At 54.4% G+C, this 23,551-nt stretch overlaps 1 protein-coding gene across 2 annotated transcripts in view; it reads left to right on the top strand.

Moving 5' to 3' along the window:
* Positions 1–23,551, top strand: part of LOC122374707 (afadin-like) — a 44,378-nt gene that overhangs the window by 19,194 nt on the left and 1,633 nt on the right. Inside the window, exons 9-29 of one of the 2 annotated variants that reach the window (XR_006255269.1) lie at positions 554–740; positions 1,677–1,887; positions 6,452–6,579; positions 9,253–9,423; positions 9,667–9,775; positions 10,603–10,748; positions 13,816–13,915; positions 14,514–14,668; positions 15,390–15,513; positions 16,000–16,152; positions 16,473–16,611; positions 17,326–17,441; positions 17,788–17,946; positions 18,153–18,292; positions 19,114–19,232; positions 19,551–19,631; positions 19,897–20,198; positions 20,565–21,614; positions 21,932–22,129; positions 22,798–23,061; positions 23,112–23,429. Coding sequence is in view for 1 of the 2 variants with exons in the window: in XM_043353625.1 (XP_043209560.1) it covers positions 554–740; positions 1,677–1,887; positions 6,452–6,579; positions 9,253–9,423; positions 9,667–9,775; positions 10,603–10,748; positions 13,816–13,915; positions 14,514–14,668; positions 15,390–15,513; positions 16,000–16,152; positions 16,473–16,611; positions 17,326–17,441; positions 17,788–17,946; positions 18,153–18,292; positions 19,114–19,232; positions 19,551–19,631; positions 19,897–20,198; positions 20,565–21,614; positions 21,932–22,129; positions 22,798–23,429 (4,420 nt within the window). In the remaining variant the exon portion in view is untranslated. Of the gene's footprint in view, positions 1–553; positions 741–1,676; positions 1,888–6,451; positions 6,580–9,252; positions 9,424–9,666; positions 9,776–10,602; positions 10,749–13,815; positions 13,916–14,513; positions 14,669–15,389; positions 15,514–15,999; positions 16,153–16,472; positions 16,612–17,325; positions 17,442–17,787; positions 17,947–18,152; positions 18,293–19,113; positions 19,233–19,550; positions 19,632–19,896; positions 20,199–20,564; positions 21,615–21,931; positions 22,130–22,797; positions 23,430–23,551 lie in introns of both variants that reach the window. The other variant, XM_043353625.1, reaches the window with a different exon arrangement.

Genomic DNA, 23,551 nt, shown 5'->3' with positions numbered 1-23,551 from the left:
AGTGTGCGCGGACGGTGGACGTTGGACGGTGGATGGTGGTCGGTGGACAGTGGACGGCAGACGTTGAGCAGTGTGTGTTATATGGTGGTCGGTGGACAGTGGATAGCAGACGTTGAGCAGTGTGTGTTATACGGTGAACGGTGGACAGTGTGGTCGGTGGACAGTACACTGGACAGTGGACAGTGAATGTTAGACGGTTGACGGTGGACGGTGTTCGGTGGACGCTGGGCAGTGGGTGGTGAGCATCCGTAGTGAACGGTGAGTGCTGAACCTTAGTTATGTTGTGGAGAATACTTTGTAACAAATAATTGAAAGGTCGTGTGTGAACCGTGCCGAGCGCCTGCGACCACCCCGTCAGGCCCAATAACGTCTTCAAACAGAAATAACGATCGGGACCCGATTGTCCCCCACATCAATACAACAATCGGGCGGTGCCATCATTATCGGAACCCGATCCGACAGCCGCCCGCCGCTGCGCCGGCCGCGCCGTGAGTGTGTCTGCCGGCCTGTTAGGGTGTCCAACCCGTGCTGACCGCCGACCCGCCGTCCGCAGGCTCCATCATGTTCCACGTGCGCCGGCGGCCCAACGACTACCAGCCGAGGAAGAGGAAGAAGCTGCCCAACCAGCCGTCGACGCCGTCTGAGGTGGACCATAGCTACCGGGGAACGGACGAGGCCAGCCTGCCGTTCCTGCTCGAACTGAACGCAGATGGATCGGACGTGCGCCACCAGGCTCCTAGGTAGGTGACGAAAGGGAGGGTGAGGGGAGGGTTTGGTGGAGCGCCGCATTGGTGAGGGGAGGGTTTGGAGAAACGCCTCTTTAGGGGGAGGGGTGGAGCGTCGCTCGGGAGGGTTTGAAGGAGCGCCACCAGGCTCCTGGTAGGTGAATGACTGAGAGTTGTGGTGGGAGGGTTTGGAAGAGCGTCACACTACCTGGGCAGATTAGTTTGTAGCTGTAGACAAACCATTACGAATGTTAACGCCGACTGCCAGAGTTCGTTACCATGACCCGCCTGACGGTGTATTGACGTTGACACGCTGGGAGGCCGGGTGATCATTTGTCGGTTGGCGGGGGCAGAACAAACTTTCTGCACAAACACGCCTGTCTGGCAGCGTGTCGGCCGGCGCGGTGGGTGTGTGCACTGCTGCTGCTGCTGCCGGCAGCCCGGCTCCCACGGATATAAGAGGCCGGTTGTCGCTCCGCGGGGTGCCATCTGGAGTACTATGTGTTTCTTTGGGAGGGTGGGAACATGCACTGTTTATCGCCCGTAACAGAGTTATTGCTGTGAATGTCCCCCGTGCCACTTTATAGGGTGGTGGTGGGTGGCGAGACATTTCTAACGTTGCTGTAGATATAGACATAAAAGTAAACATTGGTGTAAACATTGACATAAAAGTTACTATTGGTGTTTTAGTGTCATGCCTTAGTCTTCCATGAATGCATCCAGCGCTGGATGTAGTGTGCGATGCTACCGGGACTGTCTTTAAACATTTTGTGTCTTTATCTATTAGTTATTTACCTAAGCCGGCTTCTTGCTTCCCAGACGGTATTTACGGTATTTTTTACGGTCTTGATACGTTACAGCCTGCCCCACCACATATCTCTATCTGTCTCTGCCTGGCAGTCGGCACAGCCTGCCCACCATCTAACCCCTCTGTCTTGTCTGTCTCCTCAGACGGTACAGCCTGCGTCTGAATGTTACGGAGGTCGGGTCGGAGCGCTCTCCGCAGGCGGGCGGCCAGTGTCTCCAGCTGGCGGGCCACAACGTGCACCCGCGCCACTGCGTCATCGCCCACACGGAGGGTATAGTGACGGTGACTCCGTGTGGACGGGAGGCCGAGACTTACGTCAACGGACAGCGGGTGTACGAGACCACCATACTGCAGGTAAGGGAGATAGATCAGCAGAACATCATACTGCTGACACGGGGAGACGTAAACAGACCACTATAATGCAGACTGGGGAGATATCAACAGACCGTCACACTGCAGGTACGGGGGATGTATCAGCTAACCACCATACTGCAGGGACGGGGAGATTTCAGCTAACCACCACACTGCAGGTACGGGGGATGTATCAGCTAACCACCATACTGGGGGGGGGGGGGGGGGGTACGGGGGGGCAGACCAAGATTACTTTACTACTCGGGCAGACTACCATATTACAGGTACGGAGAGACGTAAACAGACCACCATACTACAGGTTCGGACCGGGAGAGACCATAGTGGGAGGGATGTGAGATAGGCTGTTGTAGGTGCGAAATGGAGTTACGGGCTCACGACACTACAGACACACTACACTAACTACAGCTGACACACACACTGCAATCACAGTCAGCTATGTAAAAAAAGACTATCACCACGCTGTCTGGCACGGAAAGATATGGGGAAGATAATTTCTTTAGTTTCCTGATGCTTAACAGAGCTGTCAGACGCCAGTTGTTCAAGCGTTCAGCCATTGTCAGAGGCTGCGTACCTGCGACCCCCGGCGCTACTCGCCCATCTCCTCTCACCCCTGTCTAATTTCCTTCTGTCCGTCCACCGGGGGGACTTTCTGACGATGTCTCCCCAATACCAGCTGATGCCTGACGCGCCCCAGCTGCGCTGTTCGACCGTTCGATTCTCAGAGGGCACAGAGAGGTTCCGTGAGCGGAACACAATAACGCCGTCGATCTGGCCGACCCGAGCCGGTTTTACCAGATTAGTCAATAGTCAGGATCCGGCGGCTGATTAATTTGTGTCGGTCTCCGGAGGGGACAGCTATCCACAGATGTATTGATTTAATGTAAACAGTAAAGATACGAGTACAATATGGAAGGACTGATATTGGAGGGATGTCAAGAGTTGCTATCTCCGTTTCGATTTGATGCCAAGATTCTATTGAGGTGCACGAGAGAGGTTGTTTGCCACATATTTCTGTGAATTCGTTGATCAATATGATGTGGACGCGCCTTGAAAGCATTTGGTTGCCAGGAGATAGAACGGACGATGTGCGATCAATGGTTATTCGAATCTTGTTAGTGTGTCTCGCATTCGTAATGGCACTAGATTTGAGGTTGTCATGGCAACGCAGCTTTGTGTCATAGGTCGCTGAGCGTGACGTCACTGCTGTGACGTCATGCTTAGCTGACCTATCGACGCCCCGATACCCCGCTGTAGATTACCTGTGGATGAATGACCCTGGATTATCTCCGCTATCAGTGGCGGCGGAATAGGGGGTGCGGGGGGTGCAGCTGCACCCCCATCGAAAAACATGGGGGTGCAAACATATCTTTTTGCACCCCCAAAATCCGTACAAGGGGCCCGTCGCACCATCCAATACATTTTCTCCTGAAAACCAGTGATCGGGAAACGAACACTGATATCCGGGATGTCCAATTATGGCCAGGAGTGCCCCATGCTAGTCTTTGGGGCCCCCACACCGGCTAGAAGTGTCCCAAGCCGCGTTTGGTGCTCCATGCGGCATCTGAGGGCCCCCACGACGGCCTCAGAGGGCCCTTTTATGACGATCTCTGAGGGCTCCCACGACGACCTGTCCCTTGGGGCCCTACAACGGCCACTAAGGGCCCTTATGACGACCGCTGAGGGTCCCACAGAGACTCCAGGGCCCCAAGGAGACTACAGGGGCCCCGCTGGCCTCTGAGGGCCCCTATGACGGCCTCTGAGGGCCCTTACGATGATCTCTGAGGGCTCTCACGGCGACCTCTGTCCCCTGGGGCCCTATAACGACCACTAAGGGCCCTCATGACGACCGCTGAGGGTCCCACAGGACTCCAGGGGCCCGCTGGCCTCTGAGGGCCTCTATGACGGTCTCTAAGGCCCTCGTGACGGTCCTAGACCCAACTCAAGTCCGAGGGCCCATTTGGCTTCAGACGGCCCAGCGACGGCCTCTGAGGGCCCCAACACAACCAGGCTGCTGGCATCTGAGAGCCCTGCAGCGGTCTATTGAGGACCCTAACGATGGCCTCTAGCGGTCTTACCAAGACCTCTGAGAGCCCTGCAAAGGTATCTGAGGGCCCATGAAGACCCTCACTATGGCCAAGGACCCTCAACGACCTCTGATGATCCTCTCGAAGGTTTCTAAGGGCCCTCACAACAACTTCTGAGGACCCCAGGACGGTCCCTGAGGGGCTGAGGGCCCTGACGACGACCTCTGTGGGCCCTCACGATGGTCTTTTAGACCCAACGCAAGCTCCAAAGGCCCACGCTGGCGTCTGAGGGCCCCACGACGGCCTCTGAGGGCCTCGATGCAGGCAGGCTCTAGGGGCCATGCTGACCTCTGACTTCTGAGAGTCCTCTTGACGGCTTCTAGGGCCTAACGAAGGCTTCAAGGGCCAACGCTGGCCTCTGAAGAACCCTACGACGGCCTCGGAGGGTCTCAACTCAACGCAGGCAGGTGCCAGGTGACATGCTAGCCTCTGAGGGCCCCGCAGAGTTCAGATTCAGAGGACCCAACGACCTTTGTGGACCTTACGAAATACGAAGGTCTCTGAGAGCTCACGCAGGCTCTTGGAATTCCACACTGATTCTCAGTCCCCATGTCGGCTTGTTGAGGCACTTTATCTGCTCTTGGTGCCCCGTCGCCGGCCTCTGAGAGTCTCAATGTCGGAACTTATGGGGCCATGGGCCCTACACCGGCTTTTATGGCCCCTACATCGACTCTTGGGACTCATGACCCGTGAAATGTGGGTCTAAGCGGCTTCTAAGAATCCCCATGCTGGTTCTAGTAGCCGCCAGCCGAATATTTGGGCTCACACGCGAGCTCCTGGGACCCCGTGCATACTCGAGGGGTCTACCTGCCTGTAAGACCCCACGCATACTTTTTAGGCTCAAACGCTTGCCCCTGAAGGCCCCACTGAGACCCCTTTCCTCTATTCAGTTCTCCATACCGGCTCTTTAGGCTAAACATTGGCTCATGTGGCCTCCATCCCGGCTTTGGAGGGCCTCCATACAGGCTTTTTGGGGTCCGATGCCGGTTTCTGAGAGCCCTCAAAAGACTTTCGAGCCTATACTGCCTTCTGAAACCTTCAGCAACTTTTAAGGGACCGACCCTGATCGGAGGGCTCATTCAGTCTGGGGAGTCATGTAGGTCTCTGGCGGAGTCTCTATGTGGTCGGTTTCCAAGGGGCTTCTAAACACGGTCAATTCTTGGAACGGTCTCGTAGGGCCCTCAATGGTCCACTGCGGATCCAGAAAAGTGGTTTGAGACGCTGCGGGTGGTGGGTAGACTAAAAGATTAGCCGATAAAAACTAGCTGCATTTGCTTCTTTATGCTTTCATTATTTGAGATAGGTAGGTAGTGTGTGTATGGGGATAGTTTTCCAAAATCTTCGTTTTTCATAAATCAATAATAATCACTAAAAAAATGAAGGGGGGCCCAAACTTCCAGAGGGGCCCCTCGAGAAAACTTTGCACCCCCATCCAAAATTACCTTCCGCCGCCACTGTCCGCTATATGCCTGAAACATTCAAATTTCGATTCAATGCACCTGATTCAAACGGGTACGGTTTTGTTGATCTACCCTGATAAACCCCTCGCGTGAAAAAACACGAATGAATCATAACTGTTGACGAGTTAATGTCACCAATAGTCGACACCTGAATCAGTGAGTAGAAATCGCCCGTGCCTTCTGTAAATGCTTGGAATGGGTAACTGCTGGCTACCCATGCCTAGACTGTCTAGCAATGATTTCACTTTTTGCGTGAAAAAGACAAACATAAATACATAATGCAGGAATGCCGGATTATTACACTTCCTCATCCGACCATCGAAACATGTACAAGAACATGAGAGCCCTACTGGTACTGACCTGCACTTCGGGACACACTCAGTACACCTACTGACGGTCAGTGAGTGGTGCCGCAGGTGGTCGTTACTGCCGCGTTTGTATGCGTGTGTGTGCGGCCGGTGTCAGGCTCTCTCGGGGTCGGAGGGTCGGGGTGGCTATCACGCTGACCGTGGGGGCGGCAGCTGGTCACACTCTGACTCATTGATGATCGGCCCAGGCGCGACAGATGGTCCCAGATCGGCCACCGACCGGAGAGAGCCGCCAGCGGTCCGAGCCAGTGATCGCTGTGTCGTGCTGTGTGTTAGGAAGTGTGTGAAGAGTGGGCTTAGCATGGGGGACGTGGTAAGCTGTTGACGGGTCCTGGAAAAAGTTTGTCGAGTCATCGGACATCGTCGAGTCGAGTGGTGTCTTTGAACGTTGAGCACTTTTCATCTCGTTACTTCTTATCCAACTGGTATTTCCAATCCAACGTGATACCCATCGAAAACAATGACAGAGCAATTACTAATGCTGCTCGCTTAATCACTCCTATAAATAGCAACACGCTTCCTAAATAAACAGCGACGTTCCTTCCCCTTTTGTCTCCGGGTATGACGGTATCCGCTCCTTCCTAACACCGCCCGCCCTCTTTCTAATCCTACCCTCTCCCCCTTTTATCTGCAGCACGGCTGTGTGGTGCAGTTCGGGCGCGTGTACCGGTTCCGGTTCCTGGACCCGGCGCACGAGGCGCACCAGCGTCCTAGGGGGCGCCGAGAGTCAGGCCGCGGCCACAACGAGAGCTACGCTGAGAGGTGGGTGCCACGAGGAGCTGACGCTTGTTCGAATGTTTGGGTCTGTTTGTATGTCAGCTGTGCATGAGCGTGACTTTGTGTAGTTTTGTGTTCAGCCTAGCATGCAAGCGATGCATGTTTAGTGTCGAAGTTGAGTTTTGGAGTGATGATGGGTTTCATAGAATCGTGGCAGATAGTGTAGCGTATTTGAAGGCTTGTGGACGTCTTCTGTGAGCCGTGACTACTGACTAGCCAAGTGACGTGTGCAAGGCGCATTGGTGTGTACTGTGCAGTGTAGTGAACGTTCGTAAGCAAGCTTCGAAGGATCGTCCCGTCATCCCTCATTATCGTCTGCATCGCGACACACGTTTTCATATTTCGCTGCCCACATCCACATGGCGAAGGCTAGTCCTCTCCGCTCCCTCCCAGGGGAATCTTCCCGTCACTCCTCCCGTCTCCCTCCCCTCCCCCACAGCCCCAGGGCGGTAACCTGTAATGTGATCAGGCCAGTCCACTTTGCGGGAATGCCGTCCGTTCGTTTACTGCTGTGTTGAGTGGTCTGTGCAGTGGTGTAATGCTGGTGCCGCCGATGGGCACCGCCCACCGGTACCGGTGGGCGGTGCCCCGACTGAGCGGGCACCCGCCGTGTAGGGTTTGTTTCGTTTGGTAGGTAACAATGGGGTGAATGCGTGATGGTAGAATGTGTTTTCTTTGTGTTAGTGGGGAAGATACAATGTGGTTGATTGCTCTGTGATATTGTTTTATGTGGAGATGCAAGCAGTGTGTACTGTAAGTTATCAGAAGGCGAAGTACAGTGAACGGTGCATTACAGCGCATTGGTGTGGTGATGGTGCATAGTGTTTAACTGTTTCTGTATGGTTCCCACGTGTATGCCGTAGCGGAGGGTTCGGCGTGTTTTAATGTTTCAATGATTTATCATGTATCCGTTCCGCTTTTTGAACGAGCACGAATGCCATATAAATGCTTCCAGTACCATCACATGCACTATGCGATGTCGATTGCATGCATGTTTTCACCAAATGCTGTTTTAGTGAATTGCTTCTATTTAGCCGTGGCCTGTGCGTGTTTTACCTGGCTGCTAGACCTCCCTCAAGAGACCCAGCTTTGTACCGCTGCGTGACATGCAATTACGCTACATATCGTGCGCCTGGGCTGTATTGTCACGTCCCCAGTGCTCCCTTGAGTGTCCCCTAGCACCTGCCCAGTGCAGTAACCGCACCGCTTTTCGTTCGTTGTCGTAGCCACGACCCTGGCCGCCGCAACAGCATGGAGACGACGTTTGATGTAGCTGGCAACGTGGAGACAAGATCGACGGCCAGTCAGAGACACCGGGACAGAGAGGAGACGGCCGGCCAGCGGTCAGATGGAAGGTAAGAGGTGGTCAGAGGGCAGTCAGAGACACCAGGACAGGGAGGAGACGACGAGTCAGCGGTCAGATGGAAGGTTAGTAAAGTTAGGGTCCAGTCAGAGACACCAGAGTACAGTCAGAGACACCGGTACAGAGAGGAGACGGCGAGTCAGCGGTCAGATGGAAGGTGAGAAGTGGGATCAGAGGACCAGAGACACCAGAGGCTAGTCTGAGACACCATAGTTCAAACAGAGACGACACCAGAGGCCAGTCAAGGGTCAGGTGGAAGTTAGGTAGTTGGATGAGACGGTAGGAAATAAATGGACATACAGTGGTCGGATGGAAAATAATGTGTGGGGTCAGTGTCCAGACAGCGGCAAAGTGTAGGAAGTCAGTTCTCGGATGGGATGTAATGTGTGGGGTCAGCTGACAGGAACCGGACGGCAGTCGGTGCTTGGATGGAGGGTAAAGAGTAGGGCAGACGGTAGGAAACGAAGGGTATGTTGGAGCGGTCGAACGGAGAGGGAAGAGAGGGCAGACGGCAGTCTGAGAGAAGGTAAGGAGTCGGGTCAGACGGTAAGAAAGTGGGCTTTGCTTAGGCAGTGATCACGCAATGTCTTACGACAATCATGTCAGGGAATCGCAAACAGTTGTCTGTTCTGTCTGTCTGCCTGACAGTTGATAATGGGAAAGGGTCGCACAACGCTCGGACAACGGAGGACGAGTGGTAAGGTCGCGGACGGATACAGTCAGACAGTCTGGTCCCGCACCTTGGCTACCTGGTGACCAGGTATTGGGGTATAATCAATAGCGTGCCACCCGTGACCCGTGATGAGTGAGTATGCCTGGATTAGCTGGACAGGATGTCGGCTCTAAGTAATTGGAGCTTTGTCAGATGTCTGTCATATTTTGCCTATGATCCCAGATATCGTTTCGGTTTCGGTTTCATCTGGCAAGGATTAGGCCGCGAGCGTGATGCAATGCGACATCCATTTAGCCGAAAATAGCCGATGAACGCTGTTGATGAAGCCGCTCGGATATCGACGTTTCCTGATCACAGAAAGTCGTGCGCTGTCGGTGATAAATCCGATGTTGTTATTGCATGGTTATCAGTACGTTGATTACGTAGAAATAAAGGATGGTTATGGGCAAAGGTGTAGGGATACGTTGTTCTGTCTCTGCTGTTTGTTTTGACATAACTTTGTTACATTCATGATAGTGTTTCGGCCCATGCCCAAATTACATTATGTAATTATTTATGTTGTTTATGTGCCATTTGTACTGATGTGCATCTAAACGTGACGCCGCTGCTGTGTGTCCATCAGGTCGAACAACTACGCCAGTTTCCGGCGGGGCAGCGACCCGATCCTGCCGGCCGTGCTCGAGTTCAGAGAGGAGACCGAGGACGCCTTCCTGCGGGCCGTCATTACGCGGCTCGACCCGAGCAGCCTGCAGTTCAAACTGGCGCCCACCTATACTCTCTACATGGCCGCGAGGTGAGTTTTAGGCAGGCTCTAGAGTCCTGACAGACCTGACTGTACAATTTATTCTTCCCTCACCACCGCTGAAAGAACTTGGTGATGTGAATTGATATTGTGATATCACAACTTGCCTACTACCTCACCTCCTTTTATGTATCTGTATAACGCTATTTTCAGTAAACGTGCCGACTTATTATCAGCCTTTAACCATTAGGATAAGATTCTGACTGACATCTGTTGGTTGCCGTTTGTCGCCAGGTTTCGGGCCAGCACCCACTATCGCAGTGACCTGTCGCCCAACGAGAGAGCTCTAAGGCTCACCAACGTCCTGGCCAAGGTGGCCTCCATGATCCGAGATGTTGTGCAGGCAAGTGATGCCGTGACAAACACGTTACGCGGGCGTATAATTGCAGTGTGACATCGAGCTGAGACTGTGCTTAATTGGGAGATGGTACTCTGTTACTGCCCAGTGCCCATGCTACTTGGCTAAAAGTGGCAGTTGTATTGACTCATTCGTTAGTGGTGGCGTTCTGCCGATTGCTGAGTGTCCAGTGGATGATACCTTGAGCACACTTGTCTCGCCACTCCACGATCCCCGTGTTCGTAATGATGATCGTGCAGGGGTCCAGAACCGGCCGTACTGTGGGCCTCTGTTCGCCTCCTACCCGTGTTCGTAATGATGACCGTGCAGGGGTCCAGAACCGGCCGTACTGTGGGCCGGGCTGCGGCCGGTCGTGGATCGCGCCCAGTCGGGCCGCTGAACCGACCGGCCGCGGCGACTCACCGCAAACCTCTGAACGGACACGGGTCTATAATTATAGGCAGGCGTAGAGATGGTGCTGAGCAGTAACAGTTTGGACGAAGCTGGGTTAGGGCTGGGAAGAGCGGCTATGTGGTCACATTGGAGACGGTTTGAACGGAGAGAGCGGCAGATACTTATGGGGATTTTTAAATGTGTGATGTATTTTCTGTAAGCTCGGTGGGGCAATATTGGGTACACGAAGTAAATGTTTCAACTTTCACTGGTTAGAGAGGGAGATTCCTCTCATGTTACACGTTTACCACGTTGATCAACGATTGCACGCACATTCACTTACAATATAAATAAGCAGTCCCTCTACTCGTTCCGTCGTGTCTCGCACTCTATATTCCCACATCGCCTGACCCCCTCTCCCTTACCCTCTCCTTTCACAGATGCGTCGCGGTGACGCCAATTCCCTGGCGTTCTGGATGGCCAATGCGTCCGAGTACCTGCACTTCCTCAAACAGGACCGGCACGTGAGCGCCTACAGCCGCGACGCCCAGGACATCCTGGCCGAGAGCGTCCAGTCGGCATTCTGGTGAGTTAGGGTGGCGAGAGTGGCGAGTTAGAGAAGGAGTGGTGAGAGTGTTCAGTCGGCCTTATGGTGAGTTAATGGCGAAAGCGTCCAGTCGGCATTCTGGTGAGTTAGACGGAGAGAGACGAGTTAGAGAGAGTGGCAAGTTAGAGGGACGTCGTGATAGATTCCCCTGGGGTCATACGCTTGTACGGTAACTGTAACTTCATAGGGACATGCAGCAGGGAGTTAAGAGGGGAGCAGCGAGAGTGTCCAGCAGCTGGCCTTCTGGTGAGTTGTAGGGGAGTGATGAGTGTCCAGTTGTCCTATTTGTGAGTTAGAGGGGAATGAGTGGGACTGTATATACGACTGGCTTAGATAGCTTAGAATTCGATTAGAAATCGATAGCTAAGATGTTCTGGGTAATGTGGGAACCTTTTTTAACCGATAGGGGACGTAGGCGTTCTTCGGTGATTTTACTTTTTATCGTCTGCTGGCTGCATCAGGTATATCCTTCCCCCACCAGACGTGTCCACTGCCTACTTATCATGTGAACCGTAATGGTATTCAGTTCCCGGATGAACGCATGATTATAAAACTCTTCAAGCCCATTGTTTACTGGTTACTTGTCCCTGTAAAGAAAGTTCAGGTGAAACAGCACGACTACTTTCGAACACTGTTGCAGCCTACAGTATTGTTACATTCAGTCGTGTAATAACTTATGTAATAGCATTCTTCTCTAGGTTATTACAGACGTTCAGCTCTTATACTATGTTTTTTATCTTGCTTCTCACTCAGAAGGACCCTGTGTCGAAGTTGGCATTCTTCCAGATTCTTCTAAAGTGCGCTTCGCTCAGATCGAGTTTTTATTACGTTGATCCGGTTCCAAAATCTTTGCGGGCTTCCGAATGTTGCTTAACCCGCGACCTGGTGGGGGGGGGGGGCTATTTTTTGCCCCCCTCCAGACTTTTCGATATATCTCCAGAACCGCTGCGCCGATCGTCACCAAACTTTCAGTACCCTCCCGGACATCAATTTTACACATTGTGACCAAAAATTTTTCCAAAGGCTATGATAGGTTGGCCGGAAATGACGTCAGAGTGACGTCATGTTCTGCCGTTTCCGACCCAAAAAAGGGTTTCGCGGGAAGAGCTGTCAGGCCTATAGCTTTGCAAATACAGAAAAACGTTTAGGACATAAAAGCTGTAGAATTGACAGGGCTACAAAACTGCTATCTCGGATTTATGATTTTTTTTTATTTTGACCCCCAAAAATCAAAAAATAGATATTTGGGATATAATAGTCGAAAATCCAAAAAGTTTTTTGAATTTCGCAAAAACCGGAATATATGTGATAGTCCTTACCGCCTTCCATCCACATACCAAATTTTAGATTGATACCTCTTTTTTTGGCGAAGTTATAGCGAAAAAACTGTTCAAAATTGATGACGTCAAATTTTCAAACTCAATTTTTAGCAATTCTAGACCCCCGTAGTGCAAAACAAAGACCACCATTAGACTCCCCGTGACGAGCTGCATCGAATCGATACCCATTTTATGCAAAAATATCAACTTTGAAATTTGACCTTTTTTGACCTGACCTTGACCTGACCTCCACCAGAAAGTGACCTAAACCGCACCTGATGGTCTTATAACCAACACCATTGGGTTGGAAATGAAAAACTGGCCATAAAACATGCATCGCACAACCTTAGTAAAGTTGGGTTCATGTGGTGACCCTTGGTGACCTTTGGTGACCTGACCTGTGACCTGACCTGTTATGACCAGTGACCTCTAATAGCAACATATGTACTAGACAACTGACGTCTTATCGCTGATTTTCGACAAAATGCGTTTTACCAGGGTTGTGCTCGACTCAAAAAAATTTGCCGACTCGACTCATCATTCAACTTCAGAATGCCCTGACTCAACTCTGACTCAAACAAGGAGCTAATTTTTTCCCTTGACTCGACTCATGACTCAAGCGGCTCAATGAAAATATGAGTTGACTCAAACTTGACTCAATTTTTTTGTTGAGTCAAGTGTGTTGACTCAAAATTGACTCAGATAAAAAAGTTGTTGAGCGGGGGGGGGGGGGTGAAAAAATCCGGAAGCAGGGCCAGGCCTAAGTTGTTAAGCGGGGGAGAATGAAAAACTTATACTATATATTGCTTCTAGAAAGTTGAGTCAGCTGACTCAGGTTCCTAAATGTTTTTGACTCAACTCAATGTCAAAAGTTATTTTACTGACTCAACTCTGACTCAACTCAACACCTTAATATTTTTGTCCGACTCAACTCTGACTCAACTCAACAGCTCAACATTTTATCCGACTCGACTCAAATCTGACTCATTTGAGTCAGAGTTGAGTCAAATTTCTGACTCGACTCATGAGTCAAGCACAACCCTGCATTTTACTCGGTGTTATAGCGCTTTCCCTAGAAGCCCCGTGAACGGTGAAACATTTTATCTTTGACCTGACCTGTGACGTCATCGGTGACCCCGAGGTCAATAAAATTTGGTTTCCCTCGACAAATTTGACAGGGCTATCGAACGCCGTTTGAATTTTGCGGATCCGTCCAGTAGTTTCGGAGATACGAGGGAGGGGCAAAAAATAGCCCCCCCCCCCCACCAGGTCGCGTTATAAACAGACCCCACCAGGGCGCGGGTTAACTCTTCATCATCCTTTCGACCCCCTGCCGCGGCCTATATCGTGCTTCCTTCTGCCGAATGAATGTAATTATAGCTGGAGCGCCTCAGCTATGCGCTGCTGTGACCGTCTCTCCGTTTCGCTCTGACAGGAACCTGGTGGATAACTTACAGTCGGAGCTGGGCGGCTCCATTTTACCGCCCCGGGTATGTGCCCATATGACCGTCTCTCCGTCTCGCTCTGACAGGAACCTGGTGGATAACTTACAGTCGGAGCTGGGCGGCTCCATTTAACCGCCCCGGGTATGTGCCCAGTTGACCGTCACCTTGTAACTCGCTCTGACAGGAACCTGGTGGATAACGTTCAATCGGAGCTGGGCGGCTCCATCTTACCGCCCCGGGTATGTGCCCATATGACCGTCACCTTGTAACTCGCTCTGACAGGAACCTGGTGGATAACGTTCAGTCGGAACTGGGCGGCTCCATCGGACACTTCCTCGAGGACCGGGACGACTCGGATGAGGAGGAGGGTACCACTGCCGAGGTGAGCACGGTAGAGAAGGGATAGAGGTACTGGGAGGTACCAGATGAGGGTACCCAGCCGAAGTAGGCGCGCTTCGGAGAGGATGGGGACCGGGGCGACTTGGACGAGGACGAGGGTACCACTGCCGAGGTGAGGATGTTTGGGAGGGAGTAGGGGTGGCACCATACGGTACGGCACCACTGCCGAGGTGGGCACGCTTGGGAGGGAATCGGGGGCAGGGGTGCTGCTAGTACACTCGGGGGAAGATTGATGTTCCACCACTCCCTACCCATCGGGCGATCCCGTGGCTCAGCACTGGCTGCTGTCAGTGTTGCCTGCCCTCAGCACTGCTCAGCACTGCCTGCCAGTACCAGTGCTGCCAGTGCTGCCACTGGCAGCAGCCAGTGCTGAGCCATGGGAGCCCGATGGGAAGGGAGTGGTGGAACATCAATCTGCCCCCGAGTGTACCAATTGAGGGCACCACTGCCGAGGTGCGGACGTTTGGGAGGATGGGGGATGGGGGATGAGAGTACCGAATGAAAATGTTCAGGGAGGGCGGTGAAGAGGCTGCGGCGAAAACACCGTGGAAAACGTCTAATCACTATTCTCCGTCCGCCAGGTTTTGAGTACTCTGGGTAACACGATGGCGCTGCTGCGCCGCTGTCGGGTGAACGCCGCCCTCACCATCCAGCTGTTCTCACAGCTCTTCCACTACATCAACATGGGCGTGTTCAACATGCTCGTCATGCCCGGACCGGTCAACTACTGCAGCAGGTTAGTTAGCGGTCGGGGTGGGATGGTTTGCGTGGTGATGGTGAAAACGATGACGCTTTGATGCGTGGTAGCCGGTGGGTATGAAATGTCTAATTATAAGCAAATTCATCTTGTCGTTGGCAGCTATTGCTATAACATATGCAGTTATTATTCATTATTGCAAGTATGATCTGTCGGTGCGGGAAGACTGTGTTGTTCTTGTACAGATATTTAGCGGAGGTGTTGTTCTTCTAGAACAATTAGTCATTTTTGGCGTGGGCTGTCGTCAGTTCTTGTGCAAAATGCTCTGAGAGTAGTTCAAGTGTCTGTGTGCCTTCTCTCACGAGCTGTTGGATGTATGTGGGAACCTGCTCGACGCACCAGCTGTGCTCAGTTTCTGACCAGGATCCCAGCTGCGCTGAATTTAGGCCGTGGAGGTGCAGTAGTTACGTAATACTCCATTTCTCTGCTCAGCTATAATAGATGCCACATCCTGCTAGCTCGCTTAAGGCGTTATGCATCTTTTCAGCCTGAATTCCGAACCGCATCCCGCTGCGTGGGACGTTCGGCTCTGCACATCCTTTTAAAACTGAAGATTCTCCGAAATAGACGTTTGTTTGACCTGGACTTGATCGAAACTCGCCGAACTTGTGAACTCTAGCTGTTCGGTCGGGGTATAAATGAGCACCCTGGGTGCTGCTCCGCCCACTTACGCCAACTCCGTGTGTTGATTTTCCGGTAGGATGTGGGGCGAGCGCCTGAAGCGTCGACTGAGCCGTACCGAGCTGTGGGCGGACCGCCAGGGCCTGGAGCTGGCGGCCGACTGTCACCTGGGCCGGGTGGTGCAGGCCGCTCATCTACTGACGGTGAGATACATAGAGGGGAGGTTAGAAAGGGGACGAAGGGGTAAGATAGGAGCCCGGCCGCCGACCGCCACCTGGGCCGGGTGGTGCAGGCCGCTCACCTTCTCACGGTAAGATAGAGGGGAACGGGGAGAGAAACACCGCTCACCTACCTGATGGTGAGATACAAATACAATAGGTGGGAGGCGGGGGACAGAGAGGTGATACAGACGGACTTACCCACTGACAGTATTTGGGACACCTCTTGGGCTGTGTAGTGCACACCACTCATTTATGGTAAGATAGATGAGCGGAGGGACGAGCCGGGCTGCTCATGTGCATTACAGGGGCGGAGGGGTGAGGCAGAGCCAGGGTCTCCGGTCTGGTATGCGTTTGCCTGCGAGCGAAAAACTTTATGCTGATCTAGTGACACTGCTCAGGTAAAACCTAGTAAAATCTGAAATGCAGGTCCGACCTCACGCTCGTAGCCACCCCTCATCTTGCCCACAGGCTCCCAAGAACAACGTGGACGACCTGACGGGTATCACGAGCACGTGCTACAAGCTGAACTCCCTGCAGCTGAGGGCGATGCTGGAGCGGTACCAGCCGGCGGCCGACGAGCCGGCCAAAATACCCCCTCAGCTCATCGACAATATTGTCAGGGTGAGTGTAAGGGGAGGGGGGAGAGCGGGCGAGCGGGCGCGATGCAGATATTTTATGTTATGTTTGTTTTGTTTTGTTTTGTTTGTTTACGTTATATAGTTAATTTGTTATGGTCACTGATATAGATGATATGTGTGAGTGGAGTGGTGTGGTGAACAGTGGCCGTATGGCGGCGCAGACCACTATTATTAATTTGGGCGCCCAAAACCCCAACTCATCGTCGTGCGGTGCCGTAAGGTCCCTGTGCGCAACCAGTCACCCCCCCCCCCCTGTCACAATATATTGCCAAGTGTTTAACTTTCGTCCCGTCCCGGTCGCAGATTGCCGAGAGCACGTCGGACGAGCTGGCCCGCCAGGACGGCCGGCCGGTGCGTCTGGAGGAGAGCAGGGACCTGCAGCTGCCGTTCCTCCTACCCGAGGACGGGTACTCGTCGGACATCGTGCGCGGCATACCCAACGGTCAGTGACGGAGATTGTATGGTTTTGTGCAGTTTATATCGATTGACATGCCACCCTTGACGACGGAGGACTTGCGAGATTTATCTTGGTACACATTTGGTTAACAGAGCCGCTCTGTTGACCCGCTGCTGGTGAACAGTCAGCAACTATCACTGATTGTAAATTACGTTGCTGGACTTTGGAGCCATATCGACTTTGGGTTGTTGTTGTACTGCAGACCGTGGGGTATGCTATTTCGTGTAAAGCAGCATGAGTGTCATCCGAATATTGATTTATATATGTTATCGTACATTCCACCACGGAGTTGTTTTTCGTGTGCAGCCTAAGTTGCTGCGTTGGAGCACACCATTTCCTGTAATTGCGACGCTATACCTTGCGAGAGCACTCAACAACATATCTTTAACTTGACTGTTGTTGTAACTCAACTTGACTGCAGCTGTTAATTAACAAAATCGGCGTCAACAATCAGGCACCACACACCTCAACCACGCCGCACGATATTGGTGCGGATCTATCTACCCGTGCAGCACAGTCGTGACCTGTGACGTGACCTTTGACCCGACCTCCACAGGTCTGACCGAGTTCATAGCGCCGCTGCAGTATGTGTGACCTCTGGCCTGACCCCTGACCCGCTCACCACAGGTCTGACCAAGTTCATAGCGCCGCTGCAGCCCGCTCTGACCTCTGATCTGACCTTTGACCCACTCACCGCAGGTCTGACCGAGTTTATAGCGCCGCTGCAGCACGCGGGCCTGGCTCGGATGAGCGAACAGCCCACCAGCTGGGGTTACTGGACCATCTACATGACGGGCCAGGAGCACCGGCCGCCGGTCAGTGATGCGGGCGGGCTGCTGGTGTGCCAGTTGACTAAAAATTGTACTCAGTCATCACTGCTTTTTAGCTGCAATGTGTCATATGTAGTTTTACCATGTTTAAAACACGATATGTCACTATTAACGCAATAAAGACTACACTTTTTCTCTCAGTTTGAACGAACTGAAGGAAAAATGGTATAGTTATATAACACCACGCAACCACGACTAAAAAGGATGACTGAAGCTTTCCTCAACAGTACCTAGATTCTCAAAACGTTGTCCAACCATTTCCCACATGTTATACATATCCGTGATGTGTTGCATCTCTAACGCGGCCTGTCCCCCATCGCCTTCCCCACAGCAAATGCGCAGCCCGTCAGCCATGTCCAACCGGTCTATGGGGGCGCGCGGCCCGCCGGGCGGGGGCGGGGGCGGTCCGCCGCCCGCCGAACCCGAGGTGCAGCTCATCAAACTGCAAAAGTCCAACACCGGCATGGGCCTGAGCATCGTGGCCGCCAAGGTAAGGCCTCTGTAGTGTCAACGTTTTTTCATGTCAAGAGGCAGTTAGTCGAACTTCTTTTCTCACATTGTCATGCTCATTTGATTATGCATGTGTGAACAGGTATTCTTTTATTGTGATGCGATTTGTCTCTAATTTCCCAGAAACCTATATCGTCACTGGTTCATCACTAACGTCTTCCGTTCACTCCCCGTCCCGTCCTCCAGGGCCTGGGCCAGGAGCAGGCGGGCATCTACGTCAAGTCTGTGGTGCGCGGCGGCGCGGCGGACCTGGATGGGCGACTGGCGGCCGGGGACCAGCTACTAGAGGTGGACGGACACAGCCTGATCGGCATCACCCAGGAACAGTGAGTGATGTATTTATAGTGGACGGACACAGCCTGATCGGCATCACCCAGGAACAGTGAGTTGGGGAGGGAAGGGAGGGGGGAGGGTAGGTGGACGGACACAGCCTGATCGGCATCACCCAGGAACAGTGAGTTGGGGAAGGGAAGGGAGGGGAGGGGAGGTGGACGAATATAGGCGACACAGCCTGATGGAACAGTGATTGATGTATTTATAGTGGACAGACACAGCTTGATCGGCATATTCACGCAGGAACAGTGAGTGACACACGACGTGGTGCGAAGGAAAAGGCGAGCAGTAAGAAATGCCGGATGTGGTCAGGGTTCGACGAACATGTGAGGATGTGGGCTTTGTAAAAGTGTGTAATGTGTATTTTTGTACTGGTTGCCCTAAAATCGTGATGCCCCAATGATTACATCTAACCATGGAACTCCCTTCAGTAGAATAAATGAAATACATAAAGTATAATATTTAAAGTATTGCGAACTGATTGTGCAGTGTTAACCGCAGCTGTTCATGTTCTGGTATTGCGGCAGCACTGCTAAGTCTTGTACATCTAGCCATGGAACTCCCTTCAGTAGAATAAATGAAATACATAAAGTATAATATTTAAAGTATTGCGAACTGATTGTCCAGTGTTAACCGCAGCCAGCTGTTCATGTTCTGGTATTGCGGCAGCACTGCTAAGTCTTGTCGGACTCTGCGACTATAAATCGGATCCACCTCCACCAGTCTGCGCGTTTCGTTCCCTCCACCCGGCCTCCCCTCCCCCATCCTTTCAGCCTGCCCCTCTGACTGTATGAACCCCACTTCTCGCCGGCAGGGCGGCCGAGTACATGATGAAGACGGGCCCGGTGGTGCTGCTGCGCGTGGCTAAACAGGCTGCCGTCTACCACCGGCTGACGGCGCTACTCTCTCAGCCGTCACCCACCATGTCCAGAGGTGAGATAGGTGTGTCCAGAGGTGAGAGACATGTCCAGGGGTGTGAACTACTCTCACAGCCGTCACCCCCCGTGTCCAGAGGTGAGATAGGCGTGTTCAGAGGTGAGAGACATGTCCAGGGGTGTGACTACTCTCACAGCTATCAACCACAATGCTCACAGACGCGTGATGAGGTGAGAGAGACTACCTGGGTTCCTTAGCTGCCCATAGACCCTTTTAATACCGTATATCCTCCACGATTTACAAAGGTACTCTATGGTCGGCGGCCCTTCCCATCCCCCCCCCCCCCCCGAGTGACGCCTGTCTCGTGTGCCGCAGGGAGCCGACGTGCCAGTGAACGTGGCGGGATGCCGCCCACCGGGCGCATCCAGAGCGCAAAGTCGGTGCCGGCGCTGAGCTGTGAGTACTGGCTGGAGAACGGGTGGTTATGTCGATCTTGTCCATTGAAGGGATTCTATGGAGGGGCTCGCACCAGGCGAAGTATGAGGCTGTTGGTAACATTGCTAATCGGGAAAACGTTTTATTTGGCCAGGTACGGCTGGCTGATTACATATGTGCGTTGCGTTGAAGCTTCATTGATCATAAATGTGCAGCAACTTAAATATGCTGCATTTTTGCTGTGTTTATTGTCGCTATTGAGCTAACCACCTCCTCTCGCCCGCAGCGGACGGCGGCGACCGCGGCGGTCCGATGGCCGGCGTCAGTCGCGGCCACCAGGAGACCTACAACCCGGGCTTCAACCTGTCGGCGTCCAACGCCAGCCTGGCGGCACTGCCGGGCCCCGGCGCGCCGACCGCCGCGCACGCCCGCTCGCGCTCCGTCCAAAACCTGCACAAACCGGGCGGCCCGGCCGGCGGCGGGCCCGGCCCGGCCCCGGGGCCCGCGCCGCCGCCCCGGCCCATCTCCGTGCACGCCCACTACCAGCAGGGACAGCCCGGACAGATGCCGGCGCAGATGCTGGGACAGGTGAGGGATAGAACGGACGCCGTGACTGCAAGATAAAGTCATGGTGTGCTTAATCGGAATTGGTTATTGTTGCATATTCTACCGCGGGTATAATAATGAAGACAAATGTTAGCCATTTGAAATTGAAAACAAGGAAGGCATGAAATTGAACACATGTATGCCATTGGTTGGCCATTTTAAAGTATTTCTGTTTCATTTTATTGTGTTCATTGATTGTGACATCACGCTACCTGATGACGTACTCGCATCTTTCTAATTATAATTTTGGTTACCCATCTGGTTTAAAGCTGGTTTCATAATTCAGCTGTCGATCATGTTTGGCTGATCTTACGCATCGGCTCACACCAGCTCCCGCCTTGTCCTCAGATGCCGGGCGGGCCGCGCTCAGAGATGCCCCGCTCCGTCTCCGAGCACGAGCACCTGCGGCACCGGCACTCCAGCGCCACGTACAGCAACACGGGCCCGGGCGCGTTCGAGCCGCCGCGGCCAGCCGGACCGGACCGGCCGTACAGCGAGCAGCTCTCGCCGGGTCTGGGGGCCGAGCCGGGCGGCCGCGGCGGCCCCGGGCCCGCGGACAGGCCCCCGGCACACGGCGGCGCGCCGGGCAACGGGCTGATGTACGGCGAGCGGCCGCCCCACGGCTCCGCGGAGGGTATGACAGGGTATGGGTATGAGCGACCCGTCTCGGCGCACGGGCCGCCCGATGGAGGTATGGCGCCGTATGGGGACCGCCACGAGCGACCTCTACCCCCTCACGGCGCGTCAAACGGAATTTCACAGCACGGCGACCGGCCTCTGCCGCCGCCCCACTCCAGTGCCAACAGCGGTGTCTTGTCCTACGGGGACCGCCCGCCGCCGCCTCACAGCAGTGCCAACAACAGCGTGTTATCACAGTACGGCGACAGACCGCTGCCTCCGCACTCCAGCGGCGGCGCTCTGCCCTACGGCGACCGGCCGCTGCCGCCCCACTCCAGCGCCAGTGGGATGCCCGGGTACGGGGAGCGGCCCCTGCCGCCCCACAGTGCGGCCCCTGCGTCACCCGCGGCACCGCCGGACCGGCCCCCACTGCCGCCACACAGCGCCGCCGGCGGCGCGCCGCTGTCGTCACCCTACGGCGAGCGGCGCCCGTCGGGCCCGGAGCCGATGGCGCAGCGCCGCCGCAGTCGCACCGAGAGCTTCTCCGATCTGCCGCCGCCGCCGCCGCCGGCCTCGGCCGCGCCCGCGGTGCGGTTCGAGGAGCCGCCGCCGGCGCGGCCGCCGCCGCCCCAGGAGCTGTACGGCGAGCCGCTGCCGCCGCCGCCGCCGCCGGCGCAGACGCACCCGCTGTACGGCCAGCCGCCGCAGCGACCGCCGCCGCCGGCGCAGCAGGCCGGATACGACGCCGGCAACCCGTGGACGCGCGAGGAGCGAGAAAAGGTGGGTGCGGGGAACCGAAGGCTGGGGAAAACCAGCCGGTCTCTGGGAGGGGCTGACCATCAGGAATCATGCATGCTTTGACTGTCAATGGCAGGCCCTTTTTCAAGATCCCGCTTTTGCACAAAGTTTGCTGCAGAATAACACCTCTGAATGATGGGACTTATCCGTTGCGGAGTAACTATTTCAGGCTATCTTACCAAGTTGTCTGATCCTGAATCTGATGATGTGCTGGCGCGCTATTATCAATCTCGCGCCCAGCCACATTCTTCGCGGTGTTAGCCGCCTGTTTCTAACCGCCCGCCCGTCCCGTTCCACAGCAGGAGGAGAATCGCAAGAAGGAGGTGGCCCGCAAGTACCGCGACCAGCTGATTGAGTACCTGGAGGGACTGCCGAACCGCTCCCGCCGCGAGCAGGAGCAGCTGCAGGCGCTGGTGCTCGAGAAGCGCTTCCAGGAGCGCTGTGACCTCGGCGGCGATGACGATGACGAGGATGAAGATGATGATGATGATAACCAGGTATGTTTGGCAGCGATGATGCGTGATCGTATTGGTGAATTTTTATTGAAAGGTTAGCATGATAACCCGGTAGGTTTGGCATCGAATAGTAGAGTATGACGCCATGACTGCAGTTTGAAAAGAATGGCAAAATGAGTCAGGGTGACGGTTAGATGGGCCAGGCAGTGTGTCCAAAATCGTAATGTTGCGGGGAAATCCACCCATAATGAAAAGCATAATGACATCCTAAAAATATAAATAAAAACATCCACACGGCAGTCACGACTTATAACAACAACCTCGAACCCAAACGTCTAGGAGCAAGAGAAACACAAACCTCGCAAACTCTGACAACACGCCAAGACAACCATTCGAATAACCAAAATGATAAAATATATGACCCGACTTAAAAACCTCATTTAACATCCCGAATATCAGAATGCCCTCATAGTTCAGTTTCTACATCATTTTCTCGTGACATGTATAAAAACAGTGCTTAAATAGGGTCGAAGTCAAATTTTATGAAAATAACGACATCCTCTCCGGCCTTTTTTTCTACATCCTCCCCCTAACGTAAAATGAATTTAGCCACACTGGGGCCAGGGGGTTGTTAAATGTTTTTACGTCTATTGTCCAGACTAGAAACACCTGGCAGTAAGCTGGACTTACATGAACTGACCCTCTCCCAGGAGATGAACAACTCGCGGGCCGACTCGGACGTGCCGCCGCCACCGCCGTCCGAGCAGCCGCCGGCTCTCCCGAGCTCTGAGCAGCTGGAGCGGCCGCCGGCGCCGGGGGCCGGCAGTCGAACGGACGAGGTGCGCCGGCGCCAGGCGGAGCTCGAGGCCGCCCAGCAGGCCGAGCAGGGCATCCTGCGCGAGGCGCAGCGGCGCCGCCAGATGGAGGAGGACCGCCAGCGCCGCCAGATGGACGAGGACAGGCAGCGCGTGGCGGCCGCCACGGCGGCGGTGGCGCGCGCGCGCACCCAGCCGGCCGCGCCGCCGCCGCCCGGCCGCACCGTCTCGTTCGGCGCGGTGACCACGGCCGGTGAGCTGCGGCCGCCGGCCGTGCCGCCCAAACCGGAGGTAGCCGTGGCGTCTGTGGTGAGCACGCGGCGCGTGCAGCTGAACGAGCCGGCCGGCACGCCGCCGCCGCCGCTGCAGCCGGCCGGCGGCGGCCGACACCACGATCCGGACCGGTTCATTGACGAGGCGCGACAGATGATGGCCGCTACCAGCATCTCGCCGCCCGAGGGACCCACCTCCTCCAGTGTGGACGCCAGCGCCACGCCGGGCGTCATCGGCGCTCAGGAGGTGTACAGGTGAGACGGGACGGGAACAGGAGGCGGCGGGCCGTGAGGTGGGACCGGGTGACTGAAGAGTACCAGCTGGGAGGGACGGGCTGGTGCGGTGTGCCGAGGGACACAAGAGATTGAGGGGCGAG

This window comes from Amphibalanus amphitrite, unplaced genomic scaffold (assembly GCF_019059575.1).
Source record: "Amphibalanus amphitrite isolate SeventyFive unplaced genomic scaffold, NRLGWU_Aamphi_draft 001698F_arrow, whole genome shotgun sequence".
Lineage (NCBI taxonomy): Eukaryota > Metazoa > Arthropoda > Thecostraca > Balanomorpha > Balanidae > Amphibalanus > Amphibalanus amphitrite.
Note: the sequence above shows the minus strand (reverse complement) of the source record. Positions and strands in the feature narration are given on the sequence as shown.